The sequence below is a fragment of the Myodes glareolus genome, chromosome 9 (assembly GCF_982192425.1).
Source record: "Myodes glareolus chromosome 9, mMyoGla1.1, whole genome shotgun sequence".
Taxonomy (NCBI): Eukaryota; Metazoa; Chordata; class Mammalia; order Rodentia; family Cricetidae; genus Myodes; species Myodes glareolus.
In genome coordinates, this window is record NC_142034.1 from 55113582 (window position 1) to 55128461 (window position 14880).

The 14880-nt window shown below is 51.5% G+C and overlaps 1 protein-coding gene and 7 non-coding genes across 9 annotated transcripts; 4 read left to right on the top strand and 4 right to left on the bottom strand.

The window, feature by feature from the left end:
• The first annotated feature begins 18 nt into the window (after positions 1–18).
• Positions 19–91, top strand: Trnak-uuu (transfer RNA lysine (anticodon UUU)). The gene has a single exon. It is a non-coding gene; the product is annotated as a tRNA-Lys (tRNA).
• A 518-nt stretch (positions 92–609) lies between these two features.
• Trnaq-cug (transfer RNA glutamine (anticodon CUG)) lies at positions 610–681 on the top strand. The gene has a single exon. It is a non-coding gene; the product is annotated as a tRNA-Gln (tRNA).
• Positions 682–1087: 406 nt separating this feature from the next.
• Positions 1088–1169, bottom strand: Trnal-uag (transfer RNA leucine (anticodon UAG)). The gene has a single exon. It is a non-coding gene; the product is annotated as a tRNA-Leu (tRNA).
• Positions 1170–1350: 181 nt separating this feature from the next.
• Positions 1351–6037, bottom strand: Hes7 (hes family bHLH transcription factor 7). Of its 2 annotated transcripts, XM_048448350.3 has the most exons (4): positions 5638–6037; positions 3634–3729; positions 2998–3085; positions 1351–2685 (listed from the first exon to the last, which is right to left on the bottom strand). In XM_048448350.3, the coding sequence occupies exons 1-4, from the start codon at positions 5743–5745 to the stop codon at positions 2234–2236; spliced, it is 744 nt and encodes a 247-aa protein (XP_048304307.1). In that variant the 5' UTR covers positions 5746–6037; the 3' UTR covers positions 1351–2233. The 2 variants fall into 2 exon arrangements, with proteins under 2 accessions (XP_048304307.1, XP_085551267.1); XM_085695141.1 differs by having other exon boundaries at positions 1351–3085; positions 5638–5704.
• On the top strand, positions 1666–1752 carry Trnar-ucu (transfer RNA arginine (anticodon UCU)). Its single transcript is given in 2 exon segments — positions 1666–1702; positions 1717–1752. It is a non-coding gene; the product is annotated as a tRNA-Arg (tRNA).
• Positions 6038–6279: 242 nt separating the features above from the next.
• Trnag-gcc (transfer RNA glycine (anticodon GCC)) lies at positions 6280–6350 on the top strand. Its single transcript has one exon. It is a non-coding gene; the product is annotated as a tRNA-Gly (tRNA).
• A 7903-nt stretch (positions 6351–14253) lies between these two features.
• Positions 14254–14335, bottom strand: Trnas-cga (transfer RNA serine (anticodon CGA)). The gene has a single exon. It is a non-coding gene; the product is annotated as a tRNA-Ser (tRNA).
• A 299-nt stretch (positions 14336–14634) lies between these two features.
• On the bottom strand, positions 14635–14708 carry Trnat-agu (transfer RNA threonine (anticodon AGU)). Its single transcript has one exon. It is a non-coding gene; the product is annotated as a tRNA-Thr (tRNA).
• Between the last annotated feature and the right edge of the window lie 172 nt (positions 14709–14880).

Here is a 14880-nt window from a genome sequence, read left to right on the forward strand (position 1 = left end):
TGCAAAATGAGCATAAGGGCCCGGATAGCTCAGTCGGTAGAGCATCAGACTTTTAATCTGAGGGTCCAGGGTTCAAGTCCCTGTTCGGGCGCTCAGCTCTTTTTGGAAAACTCTACCTACAAAGCGCTGCTGACAGGTCGTTCTTTTACGAGATCGATGTGGTAACAAAATGCTTGACTTCTTTTACCAGGAGATGTAGATAAGTGAATTGGGAACAGAATGCCGACCAGTGATAATAAAAGGGAAGAGCAGTGTCTGTGTAAACCACGAATATGAGATTAATTTTCCTAAAAGCCACAAGAAGAGTAAAAAGGAGTTGATGAAATTGCTTTTAATAGTTTATTTCAATTAATACAATATTTGAAATTTTTATTTTAACTTGAAGTTGGTATTTTAAAATCAGCAATTTTGACTTAAGTTTTGGACTTCTTTTGTAATCTTCAGGTTTAGAAGAAGCATTCATATCTCATGTACTCGATAACGACATCTAGTAGTTGACTTTTTCATGCCATTGCTTTGTTTTGTTTCGATAAATGCTAAAGATGGAATGATACGAAAAATAGAATGTAGAATAATGTATGTAATTTCCGATAGCAGACAGGGTAAAGGGGTTCCATGGTGTAATGGTTAGCACTCTGGACTCTGAATCCAGCGATCCGAGTTCAAATCTCGGTGGAACCTTACATTTTCTTTTAATAACTTCGAAAATTTTTTTCAAAGCTTTTTTTCCTTTTAAATAACTTTGAAATTTATCTGTTTCATATATTGAGTAGTTTCACTCTGTATTACGGACCGTCACGTAGAACTTATAGAAAATAATTTACATACACTGGGATCTGCGCCGGATTTGAATATACAATACAAAATACAATACAACATAATATATATTGACATGATTACAGTGGAGATAAAGGTTGCTTAAACATCCGTATGAATAGGGAATGGGTCTGGCGCTCTGTTGGCAAGCCAAACAAAGAAAGCTAATGAAGAAACACTAGCCAACCAATGGTTGTATAAAACTGATTATTCGAAAAGGAATAAGCGTCTACAACTGTAGCCAGAACACCTCCGAAGAAAAACTCTAATGTGGCAGCGGTGGGATTCGAACCCACGCCTCCGAAGAGACTGGAGCCTAAATCCAGCGCCTTAGACCGCTCGGCCACGCTACCCGCACGAAAAGTGCGTTTCCCCGTCGTCTTCCTAAGAGAGTAGGACAGCTGTGCACGCCTCACAACCGGGAAGTGACCCGAAATTCTTTTGCTGTGTATTTCAAAACCGGAATGAGGAGCCACAGGGACCCTGAACGACTTAGTAAAGAGGCTAAACAAACGAACCACGAGACACAGAGACTTACGACAAAGCACGTTTATTTAGTGGGATCAAGCCTGGGAACCGCGGAAGTCTGCGCTCGGTAGCGCAAGGAGCAACCTGAACTGTGCCCTGCTGGCGAGCTCACATCCCGTGACTGTCCCTCCCTGCTCCTTGCACCGGCGTCCACCCTCATGCCCGCCTAGCTCACGCGTGGGCTACATCTCCTCCCGCCGGCCTCTGAGCCCTTCTCCAGCTATTCTGACGCTCCGCCCAATCTTTGTGCACATTCTCCCGCGCTAGCCTTGTTCTCTATGCTAGTCTCCGTATGCTGGAAGAAGGCGCCGCCCGCCAGGTGGCTCTGTGGCGCAATGGATAGCGCATTGGACTTCTAGTGACGAAAAAGCAATTCAAAGGTTGTGGGTTCGAATCCCACCAGAGTCGGTTTTATGGTTTTATTTATCTTCTCTTGGCTTTCATTAAAAAACAAAACACCCACTTTATTTTCAAGTCCAGTCTCAACCTCTGTCTGTCGCTCAACTCCTTACTTACCTGTCTGCCCCCCAACGGCTTGGGCCGTGGAGAGCAGGCCTAAAGGTGGGAGAAGGGTAGGGCGTGACGCCGATATAGAGGCAGGCCCCTGGCTAGGGGACACACCGGGATTTAATAACCATTTTATTCCATGCACTAGGGACTCGGGAAGGGACTGGGCCGGGGGAGAGAGGGTACAATCCTACACACAGGGTAGCGGGGCAGGGAAAAGGGACAGGAAAATATATATTTATATAGATACTCTAATATAAACCACATCTCACCCGCGCGCTGAGCCCGCGCGCCCCGCTGCCCTCCTCGCCCGGATCCCTCTCCTGCCCTCTGGCTGGAGTCTCTACCCCACCTCCAACCCCCGCCCCAGCCCCCCCAAAGCTCAGGGCCAAGGTCTCCAAAAGGCGGGCGGTGGGAGTGGCGGGGCCTTGGGCGCCCCGTCTTGTCTGTAAGGCGGCGGCGGCGGCGGCAGCAGTCCGGTGAGGGGCGCCGGCGCGCCGGAATCCCCGGCGTGAGGGGAGCAGTGGGATGGGGACCAAGCGCAGCGGGGACTAGGGGCTCCCTGGTGCACTTGGGGGCGCTGGTGCAGCGCGGGGCCAAGGGTGGGTGCAGCAGGGTCCAGCGGTGGGCGCGGCGCTGGGAGCCCTGGATCTACGGCCTCTGGCCTGGGTGGTTTGGGGCGCCGGTAGCCGTGCAGCGCGGAGAAAAGCTGGGAGCGGGCGGCCGGGCTGGCGTCGTGCGCAAAGGCCGCCAAGCGAAGCAGGCACTCGCGGAAACCGGACAAGTAGCAGCTGGCGAGCGCCTCGGCGTCCTGGCCTGGGGACCGGGGAGCCCCTGGTGCAGCCGGCGGGAGGACAGGCGGGCAGGGCAGGGGCCCAATGGGGGAGAGGGAAGGGGCGGGGCGCAGAGATCCCGAGGTCAGACGGGCGCACAGACAGAGACGGGAGACCAGATGGACGTGTAGAGGAGGGGAACGAGAGAGACACAGAGACAGACACGCGCAGGTGTCATTAACCTCGCCTCGGAGCACAGCCGGCCGCTCCCCCAAGCCCCCATCCACCGCGGAGCCCGCCCCTTCCCCAGCCCGAGCCTTCCCGGCTCGCACCCACCCTCCCGCCCTCCGCTGCCCCAACTCCCGCGCTGTACCCGGGGGCTCCACCCGGCTTCGCTCCCTCAAGTAGCCCACGGCGAACTCCAGAATCTCCGCTTTCTCCAGCTTCGGGTTCCGGAGGTTCTACAGACGGAGGGAGGCGGGGCGCAGAGACAGAAAGGGGTGGGGAGAGAGGGGGAAAGTGGCTGGGGGAAGAAGGGAGGGGCGGATACGGGAGCTGCGGGTGCCCCCATGACTCGCAACCGAATGTGGAGGTGACCAACAAAGGTCCCTGTCCCACCCTGAGACGAGACTGTCCAACCTGAGGGAGTGGAACCATTTCCCAACTTGTGAGGAGTGTGTAGGAAACAGCAACTCGGATGGTGAAAACCACCGCAGAACTGAAGCTGGCTGCTCCGGGGGCAGGAGGTAGATGAGGACATTTAGAAACCCAATGGGGGAAACTGAGGCACGCTGGAAGCTCAGTTTACAGAGCCAGACAGGAAACTTACAGACCCGCAAGGTGGCGAAGATCGAATTCTGAGAGCGAGATGGGGTGTGGGATGGGATTTCAAAGGCCAGGCTTGGGTCAGGACGCCTTAGAACCAGGGTCACCACTCCAGCTTATGTCCCCACCCCAGTGGAAAGCCCTGGGACACACTAAAGGGCCTGGGATCGGCGGTGGAACTGACCTGGTCCCTGGTCCTCTCCAGCAGTAGAAGCCGCAGCTCTTCCAGGCTGCGGTTGATGCGGTCCCGGCGCCGCTTCTCCACCAACGGCTTCAGCATCTGTGACCAGCGGGAAAAGGAGAGCGGACCGACCGGACCGAGACTCAGCGCCGCTACGCGAGCGTCCGATCCTGCCACTGGGAAAGCCCCCGGCGTCTCTTTCCCCCACCCCCAACCCCTGACTGCCTAGGGCTGATCCATTCGTCCACTCTCACTGCCTCTTTCCCAGCGACCCAGGGTTGGTGAATTTCAGTGGCTCGCCCCCTCTTCTCCCCGCTCCCTGCTCCTTCTGAGTTCTGCTTCCTCCTCTTGTCTCCGTCTGTGACTCTCTCTTCTCTCTACATCTCTATCTTGCGTGGTCTCAGAGTATTAGCGAAGAACTTTGGGGATGTTCTTTGCCCCACCCTCACGGTACGAATCAGAGTAAGTGGCCCAGAGTGGAAGGGAGACATAGAGCACGACCACACCTCCTCGAGGCAGTCGCCTAGAAGTCGCCACTGGTTCTCCTAAAATCTCTCACCCGGCCTCGCACCTCTGGAACCCAAAAGTCTTCTCTGTAAATCAGATGCGGTTCACAGCCGCTTACTGACGGACAGCGTCCACATCCTCTCCTCTTTTTGTCCCCCGCCCTGCTCCACGGGCTCTGTCTTCTAACTTATATGTTGTTTTGTTTCCTTTGCTTGCTATGTGTTTGTAGGGCTCACTCCACGGCCTCGAACTTGCGGTAATCCACCTGACTCAGCCCCCCCCCCCCCAGCCCCGAGCGCTAGACTAGACCACGGTGCCCAAATTCTGGCACTCTCCAGAGCTCTCCAGGCCACAAGCCGCAGCCCACAATAACATAAACCGCTAGACCTCGACTTCCGCCACCCACGCAAATTCGGCTCTGACCCTGTCCTCTTCATACAGGTTCTTTGGGTCTCACGAGCATCTCTGTCCTTCCAGTCCTGCGTCTCCATCCTCACCCCTAACCCACAGTGTTAGGACCTTTAAGTCCTCTGGCCAAAACAGGGGGTCCTTGCTCCCTCCCTTCCCACCTCTCACCTTGGGGCCGTCCCTATTCTCAGCTCGATCCCGAGTGACCATTGCGCCTCCGGACCCTGCGGTGGACGCAACGCGTGGTCCCTAGATCTTTATATCCTGCCTCAGCAGGGTAGGAGGGATAGGACCCAGACCCGCCCCCTTCTGCTCCTGGATGCCTAGGGCCAAGACCCCGGCACGAGGCTCCCGGAAAGGCGGGGACTAGAGGGGGAGGGGAAGGAGAGGAACTGGCCCCAAGTGTGGGAGCAAGGGAAGGAAGGGGCCACAAGCTGGTTTAAGGCTGTATAAGAAGGCGGGACTCAACTGAAGGGAGGGGAATATTAGGGGGAGTTTAAGTGAATTGGGACACAACTCGCTTAGACATGAAATTTGGAGATCTCCTAGAAGAGCAGATTTCTTGGAGGTTCACTATAGCCTCACCAACATTGAAATAAATGTTAGTGCTCTTCAGCTTTGGGCAGAAGGAGCAACCCCTAGAGGCTAGGAGCAGGTCTGCGGGATTCTATTGGCTAGCTGTGGGAACGCTCACCATGTACCTCTCTTCTGCTCAGTTCCCACAGTCACTCCGCTGCTTACCCCTGCAGACCTAGTGAACGCAGAATCTGCCATCAAGCGGCTATAACTGAAGCGTGTGCCCCGAAAACAGATTTCCTTGAGGATGGCTGGACTAAGGTGGGGGACGGAGAGGGGGGCAAAGGAAACTTCTAGAAAAAGCAAGTATAAAGTCTTTTTAAAGTATAAGTAGGAGTGAAGAAATCTTTCCATTTACAAGTATTTGGTTTAAAACTAAATTTAGGAGTATGGCTAACGGGGAAAACCTCACCACAAGCGCACCGGAGTTACTTGCCTCTGGAGGCGTCTAGTGACTGTAGGGGAGCAGGAAAATGTGAGATTTGCAAAAGGTTACAAAAAGGGATCCGCACCCACCTCAAACCAATAGCATGGCCCTCGACGGAAGGATGTGTCAACCCTTAGAGACTCCAGGACGAAGTGCCTGGGGAGGTAAAACCGAAATTTAGCATGACAAGAACACATGGGGAAAGGACACCATAAAGACAGGGGCTACAAACCGGGCCAGAAGGTAGTAGTGGAGTGTAAGTGGAGCCTCCTTCCAGAGGCCCTCCCCAACCTGAGCGATTTTTCTGGCAGAGGCTGCCTTGCCAAACGCAGAACGGGAGGGGCCCAGACTTGAGAAGGGGGCTCCCATTTGGGATTAGGGCCCCCAGTACATCCCACCTTCCCTACTTCAGCCAAATGGGAGCACAGATGTGTGGCCACAGCAGGCCCCGCCGCCCCCCTCCTTGGGAACCAGGATTGGGGTTGAGTTTTTCTCACCTGCACGTGAGGCTCGAGGGCCGGGGCAGTTTGCACCCGGGTGTGGGGCCGCCCCTGGCCATATGGAATGACTTTATGGCCCGGTGGCCGGATCCAAGGGAAAGAAAGAATGGCCCGGCGCTCCACCCACCTTAACTATTCTTTACAAACCCTTTCCACACGCAGAGGTTTGAGCATGGCTAGCTCCGCCTCGGATCAGTTCAGATACATTCATTATGACCAGTTCATCTGTCTGCATTGGTGGTTCAGTGGTAGAATTCTCGCCTGCCACGCGGGAGGCCCGGGTTCGATTCCCGGCCAATGCATAAGCAAGTTTTTTTTTTTTTTTCCTTTCGAACCAGGAGAAAATGAAATTGATGAGGCGCCAATTCAAGCAAGCGACTCTTTTTCTTAAACATTTCAACCAAAAGTGAACTGTTTCCGCGGCCGCCCTGGAAGCTCCGGAACTGGTCCCTGACTCCGCAGATCCTCATACCTCCCCCACCTCAAGCCAGGGAGGTTCAGGCTGCCCGAAACACACACACCCACGTCCTACCATCCGCAACCCAGAGAAAGGACACACAGCTGGGATCCCTGCCCAGGGGTCCTCTCCGCCCTCGGCAGGGGAGGGCCAAGTCTTCCTGATCTTTCTTTCCCTCTCCTCTCTCTCCCTCGCATTTTCTGCTCTGAACCGCCTTTTCCCCAGGTCCAAGGACCTGGGCATGTCAGCCTTCTGGTCTTTCGGGTCTCAGCGACTCCATCTCGCTCTGATTTTTTTTTTCTTTTTTTTAGATCTCTAGGCGACTTCTGCTGGGGTTCTCCGGGTCTAGGGTGGTCTTTTCGGCTTCTGAGTCTCGCGTCCCTCTGCTGCTCCCTCTCTGCACCTCTCTGGGCTGTCTAGTCCTCTTTCCTGGTCCCTGTCGCCTGCAGGGACCCTGCGCTCCCACGCTCTCACCCCCGGTTCCCCGCAGCTCCCGGGCCCGCCCCTGGCCGGCAGCTTTGATCCCGCACGCGCCGCGCCCGGGGAGGGCGGGACCCGGCACCGCCACCTGCCAAAGCCACTTGTGAGCAACCCGGGGGCCCTGACGCCCCGCACTCCTTTTCCGCTCCCCTCCCGAGCGCGCCGCCGCCCTCCGCGCCCCTCCTCCCGGCCTTCTCAGGTTCTCACAGTCTGAATTCCGGTTTAAGCCTTCCTCTCCTGTCTCTTTCAGCCTGATGGGTCTCATCTTGGATTGTGTCAGTGACAACACTCCCTTCTCAGTTCCAAGCTGGGGCCGTGGCCCTAGGAGAAAAGTAAACAATCTTGTCATCACTGCGAGCCCAAGAGGTACATTTGCCGGCTCAATCGTAGATCTGTGTCTGCCTGCTGTGTGCCCACTATTGTAAGGATTTGAGGTTACATTAGCCCTGAGCTTTCCCGAAACGTGCATTATTGGCCGTGTGGGGACAGGAAACAACCAAGAAGGCAGAAAATAGACTAGGATAACTTCCCGTGGTTGTAAGGGAAAGTACAGCGACGTGACAGTGACATTCTAGTTTAGTTAAAGTGGCCAGAGGCAGCCTCACGGCGGTGATAATACCTCAGTGTGGTCACCCACGAGTTCCAGCCCTCCTGTTGAAAAGAGATTTGTTGGAGATCTAAAGAAAGAACCTAGAACAGAGAACTGGGGAGTGGAGGATATAAAGTGGGATTAAGATAACAGAGCCCATTTCACAGGATTTCGGAAGCCTTGGAGGGTCTTGGGGATTAAGTGCAATGGAGAATTCAAGACCAGCTTTGGCAACAAGACCACTTTGGAGCTGACATCCTAGCTTGAGCAAATGTTCTTTTAAGAAAGTGTAGCCCCACTTTCCTAAGCCGTACCCTGCATCTTCCCACCTCTCGATAGGAAAGGGGTCTTCCCTGCTACTGAGGCCCATTCTCCACCCCCTCCCCACGCTGGCATCAACCCACCCATCTCCGACCCTACCCCAAATTCCTGTTATTCCCATGGGCATCAGAAGTGCTACAGGCCATTTGATGAGAAGCGTGTGAAACGCTCATTTCGAAGAGTAGAAAAATAAACCTATGGGTTTAAGAAAATAGGCTTTCTCAGCCTGCTGAAGGCCTGTTTGAGAACTTCAAATGCATAAGTTGCTTCACCATGATGCTAACGAAATTGAGGAACCCAAAAATAGAATCTAGGGATATACACGCCTTTAATCCCAGCACTTGGGAAGAGGCAGGCGGTTCTCTGTGAGTTCAAGACCAGCCTGGTCTACAAGAGCCAGAACAGGCTCCAAAGCTACAGAGATACCCTATGGGGGGAGGGGGGGGGCACATGACACACAACAACAACAACCTAAGGTTACCTTCCAGTGAGACTAATTGAATGAGTAATTTGACTGCTCTGGTGCAGGTGAGGCCTGTGATGTGGCCTGTGAAGATGTCCCTAGTGTACCTTTGTTGTGTGTGGGGGCGGGGGGGGTCTCTATGAAGATCATAAGCCTCTGTTTCAGAAAGAGCCTGTGTCCAGGCGTGTCATGGCTGTGTCCTGTCACATGTACAGGTATCTATGTCTCACTGCACCCTCCGTATGGTGAACCAGGCTGAGGTTCAGAGGAGGGCAGTGCAGGGCCACATGATGGGCCTGGAAGGATGCAGAGGCCGGAAGAAAGACTGGTACAGCTGGTGCTGTGCTTAACTTCCCCTCCCCCACTGCGACGTCTCCCCAGGCCTGGGTTCCCAGACTCTTGTCCTTGCCCTTTCGTCCTTCTGAGGGAAAGTGTGCTTGTTAGGATGTCCTGGGTCCTGAGTAGCGGAGTTCCTAGACCGCTGTCTCCCTAGGGCTTCAGGGCTGAAAGGAGGAAAACTCGGCCTCCAAGCCAAAGCAGGAACACAGGGGAGAGAGAGTTCTAGGCTCCTAAAGCAAACCCCTGTGGTCCAGATTCCTGGCGTCTTGTTCTGTGATTCAAAACCAAACGGGAATCACAGACTCAGATAAAATAGGAAAGAGCCCTTTTCTTCCTTTCTTTTCTTTTTTGTTGTCTATTTCGAGGAAGGGTCTCAACAGGAAAGAATATCATAAACTTTAAAGACCCCAGCTATAAAATGTGAACCCCGCCTGCCATTTCTTCAGGCCCTGCACGTTTATCCTACCTGCTCTGTTCGGGGCCCCTCACAGACAGCTCCGAACATAGTCAGCTCTGTCCTTACCCGCTTCTGTTCTTGCGGGGTGGGGGGGCGGGGGGAGGGCGGGGAGGGGAGAAGGGACACGACAGTCCGTGGGCGTTACTATTGGCAGGCAGTAAGTACCCTGGAGGAAAAGCGGAGAAAGGGAGGAGAGGGTGAGAACTGGGATTCTGCAGTCTCATCCTGGAAAAATGGAGTACCAGGACAAGACGGCCCCGTACTCCTTTCCTAGCGCTTGAGGCAGGAGAATCAGAAATTCAAAGTCTTCCCCAACTACATGAGGAGTCTGAGACCAGCCTGGGCTACAGGAGACCATACTTTCAGAAGAAAAAGAAAGAGAAAGAAAAAAGGTTTTGTTCTGTAATCCCATCTATTTATGTTGGTTAGAAACTTTTGACTCTTATTTTGTCCATTGAAATATTGAACTATATACTCCATTACAATCATTTGTTCAGAGTTGATTGTGGTGGCACACAACTTAATCCCAGCACTCAGGAGGCAGAGGCAGGCAGATTTCTGTGAATTCAAGGCCAGCCTGTTCTACACAGTAAATTCCAGGACAGCAAGACCCAAGACTCAAAAAGAACAAACAAAATAATAATTTAACAATAATCAATTTTATTCATTTATTTGTTTGAGGCAGGGTCTCACGTGGCCTCTAATGACATTGAACTTGTTATTCTCTTGCCTCCACCTCCCAAGCAGTGGGATTTAAAAACATGCACCTTTACCCAGTTTTACGAGGTGCTTGGGATCGGCTCCCTTTCACGTGAGCTCCGTCCCCTGTCCTGTATCCTCGACTGAGCCATTGGTAGTTCAGTTGAGTACAATGCCTCACCTGCTGTCTTCTTACCTTTCGGCTGGTGCTTTGAATGCTTTCTCCCCGTCTGGCGTAGCAAAGTGTTCTACAGTGTCTGGCAGCTCCTCAAGCCCACTGTGAATACCCCAGGAAGAGCCTTGGCTCATGTGAGCAGAGAATGGCATCTATAGGCTGAGATCTAGGTTTCTGTCTGTTTTCTTGCTGGTGCCTACTAGTGTGTCTTTGCTTCTAGGCTCACTGGAGGGAAATGACAGTTGGGAAGTAAGAAACGCGACAGGAAGTCATCCAGGAAACTGCAGCTGCTTCTTGACCCCAGCATCTGCTGATAATCAGAGGCCCCTCTGCGGTTAGACATCCCTGAAACTGCAGTAGGGTTCCTACTACATCTGAAACGGAGGCAGCAGCGCCTTCTGCCACACAGATACAGTTAAGAAGGGTCTGCATCCTAAAAGGGCTGAGGTTCTTAGAATATCATGCCTTGTGGATTTGACACACACACACACACACACACACACACACACACACACACACCTTTTAGTGAGACTCATGGAAGAATTGGTTCATCATTATTTGAAGGCGGAAAGGATGACCTTCCTCTATGAAAATGCCACTCACCTCCTAAATATTCGTGTTTTCTTTCAAATCCACAGCATGGAATCCATGGGGCTGCACTCTGCCTCAGCAGCCCCTCCCATCTTTCTCTGGAATGTTCACTGTGCTTACCTTTGCTAAATAAACTTTGCTCAAGATGTCTATACCTCTTGACTGTTTCTTTCCATCAAGAAGAACAGAGCTGAGAAATCCTCATAAGAGAAAGAGCTAGAAAATTGTCTATGTGATAATTCGCTTCTGTTTCTCCATACAGTGAAACCATGAGTTTATATTGACACTGCCCATTGGAAGGCTCGAGAGGTTGGAAGATTGGTGGAATCGGAGTCATGATTTATTTTTTTTTCTGGATTTGAGCATCAGACCCCCAGCCCTTTTTCTTTTTTAAAGTTTATGCATTTTTTTAAATTCACTTATTTTTATTTTATGCACACTGGTGTTTTACCATAGGGGTTGTGTCCCCTAGAAATGGAATTACAGACAGTTGTGAGCTGCCATGTGGGTACTGGGAATTGAACCAGGGTCCTTCTGAAAGGATAACCAGTGGTCTTAACCACTGAGCTATCCCTCCAGCCCCCCCAGTTCCCCAGCCCTTTTTCTTTTTTTTTTTTTTAATTTTTTTTATCTTTTTTTCCCAGCCCTTTTTCATACAAGGCAAATCTACTCTACTGATCTGTAGCCTGTATGCATTTGGTTAGCTGCTTAGTATTTTGCTGCACTCTGAAACAGACTCTCACTATGTAGCCCAAGCCTGTCTCAAACTGGAGAGATCCTTCTGAGAGTGGAAAATTACAGATGTGTGCCAACCTCCACTCCCTCCCCTTTGTTGGGGAGGGGAAGGGAAGGGCAGGTATAGTAGCTCATACGTGTAATCCCAACACTTTGGAAGCTGAGGTAGAAGAATTGCTGAATTTCAAGACCAACCTGGGCTACATAGTAAGTGTATTGAATCTGAGGCCATCCTGAGCTACTTTGTTTCAACCCTCTCTTCCCCCACCTTCCACCAAAAGAGTATCCGGGAAGAGAACCATTGTCACAAGAATGGTAGTTAGTGGAATGGTAATGGGAGTTGCCTCAGAAAGTGCCTCCTCAGAATGCCAGAGACTGGACACTAGGAGGTAATTTAGGTAATAGATGGCAGGGAAGAGACAAGTCTGGATGAGGATGTAATAGTGAATTCAGGGACCCTTAGCTAAGCCTTGCATATTAGAAAAAGAAACAGCTGATTGATCAATATGGAATGTTAGAAAAAAAAAAAGACCCAAGGGGATCCCAAGGGTCTTAAGTGTAATCAACTAGAGAAATAGAAATCTTATCGACCAAATTGAGAAGAGCACAGGTGAAGCAGCTTTAGGGAACAGTGTATCCCTGCTAGACAGTCGAGTGTAGATGGGGAACAGTCAGCCCTGGAGATGGAAACAAGAGGCCACCTGGAGTATTATCTGGCTTTTAAAGGTACTAGACCAGAGAGTCTCGTAACATGGCCAAAGTGTCTCCGGCGCCCTTGCCGTATCCTGTACCCTGCAGTTTACTTCCTTCTGTAGATGGAGATGCTTCTCAATGTCACCATTGCTCAGCCCGTCTCTTTGTGTGACGCCTAGACTCCTCCTGGGACACGCCATCTCGAACACATTCCGCTGCTGTTCTGAGGAGCGTTTCATTGTCCAGGTTTCAGAGCTGTAAAGAAGGCAGCTAGAGACAAGTGTCTCATGTCCTTGTAATTTTGTTGTCGTTGTGTCTCCTGCTGACCAAACCTTTCCTAGGGCCTGGAATGCAGCCCTCGCTGTCCCTATCTGCCTCTTGACGTCTGAAATAGTTCCCTCCTTTGAACTGAAGACAGCACTCCTTGGAGGAGCGCATGGGATAAAGTGAAGAGGAGGATCCAAAAGACAGTGGTTAGACAGCATAAAGGAAGGCTGTGGAGCCTTGGGTATGACAACAATACAAGCATCTAGGACTGCTCAGAATACTGGAGAACTACCGTAAATGGGCAGCCCATGCATGCTGAAGCATTGCCAGGGTATTGATGATGATGATGATGATAATGATGATGATGATGAGATACCAGAGATGCCTCAGCAGAAAGCACAGAGGCGAGAGGCCGCTGGAAGACTGAGCCTTGTGACTCCCCTAACACTTAAGATCCAGAAAGGGAGTCTGTGAACGAGCTGCTAATGGAACAGAAGGGACATCAGAAGGGTGTCGGAAGCTGGAAGGTAGTGAAGAGGCTCTAAGGGCCTGCTCCTGTCCATTTAGCAATGTAATGGCTATCTGTAACCTTAACACAGGGCGGCTATGATGGTGAGAAGGGTATATACATGGTCGGAGGGGGTTCAAAGGAGCACTGGAAGGTAGAAACGGTGAGATCACTTATTGTTACACAGAGGAACAAGGAAGGAAATGGTAACTGGAGAACAGCATAGGGTCCAGACAGTGTCTTACTGGTTTTTGGCCTTTTCCCCAGTTGACTTAGACCACTGTAGTCTAGGCAGTCAGGAAAGGATAGAGGTCTGTCTAGCTCAGTAGTCTGGAAGCTGGGAAGCCCAAGAACAAGGAGCCAGCATGTCTAGTGAGGGCTTGCTTGTTGACGGAGGGAATCATACGATGTGACAGAACAAGGAAACTTATTGGAGTTGCGTCTTAGAAAGCTGTAGTCGTCGCGGGGGCTCAGCTCATATGACATCCTCTAGTGTGAATAATGTCCTGAAGACCCTACCTTCCATCAAATTAGATATCTAGGGATTAAGTTGCCAATACAAGAACTTTTCAAGGACACACAGCAGATATTTTTGTTCTTCGGGACAGAATCACCACGCTGGAAGCTGATGAGAGCAATACATTCGAAAGGGAAATTTTGATGGCATGGAAAACAGAGCAACGAGGGTCAGAGGGATGGAAAATCTAGCAGTGGAGGTTGGCCATAGTTCAGTGGAAGCGTTCTTCTGTAGTCGTCAGGGAGAGGAGGCGGGGTGGCGGTAAGGGCATGCAGCTGCAGCTGCCCATGGGAAATTGTCTTCCCAGTGAGTCAGAAAACAGAGCCTCGGCTCTACACAAAGCTGTAGACAACCGAGAAAAGTTGGGAGAGGAAAGGAGGCCCCACCCCAGGAAAGTGTGTACGAACTGGTTGTCCAATGCAAAGCCGACAGCCCTGAAAACATATACAGATAGCATTAGACGAACCGAACAGGCTATATTTGGGAATATATGTGTATATACATATATCTATATGCATGCAATAACAATTAGAAAAATAAGGTCATGAATCTGAAGGAGAGCAGGGAAGAGTATACAGGAGGTTTTGAAGGGAGGGAAGGAAAGGGAAACGAGAAATGAAATTAAATTACAATCTCAAAAATGAAAAACAGATTTGAAGGCGAGGCGAATGGGAGATTCGTGGTTTCGGGTGGCACAGCCGAAAAGTAGAGGAAAAGGTTGAGTAGATTTTGAGTGGAGCTGTTATTCTTTGTGGTTTGGAATTGAGTCCACGGTAGTTTCAACTTCGCACGGGGGCGCTAGCGAGCTGATCCCAGGTGGCCGAATCCCAGTGAGTGCGTCTACAAAGTAAGAACTAGAAAACGAACTGTTTTCCGCTAACCAAAGCAGCAACACCTAATACCAAAACTGACAACGCTGTGAGCAGGATTCGAACCTGCGCGGGGAAACCCCATTGGATTTCGAGTCCAACGCCTTAACCACTCGGCCATCACAGCCGCGTGCGGCCACGGCCTGGCAGGAGCTATAGCTGCCTATCAAGGCTTAGACTCCACCCCATCCCACCCACGGCGGGCTGGGCAGTTTTGTAAAAGCAGCTGTGCGCGTGCGCCCTGGCTTGAATGGCAGACGCAGTCCGCTTGGAGCCGCAGTGAAACCCGGTAAAACCAGTTCCCGCGAGGTTGGCGGCTACGGAATCTCAGAAAGCTGGCCCTAAGAAGGGTCTAGGTGGAGAAGAAAACTCCTTCGCGGCAGATGTCAATAATTCGGCAATAATATACCATGTCCCATGCAAGTCAGGCACCGCTGGGATTCGAACCCAGGATCTCCTGTTTACTAGACAGGCGCTTTAACCAGCTAAGCCACGGCGCCAACGGGTATGTTTGGCGCTTCTAGGATCAGCTGTTACTGACGCGAGGTGGGCAGGGAAACGTGAAGTCCAAATATCTGAACTGGACCTCTGTTGTTTCAACCCACTCAGGCTCCTTCCTTGCTGGAGTGAAAGCTCTGGTGTCTTAGCGAACCAAACTGACCAGCTGCAAGA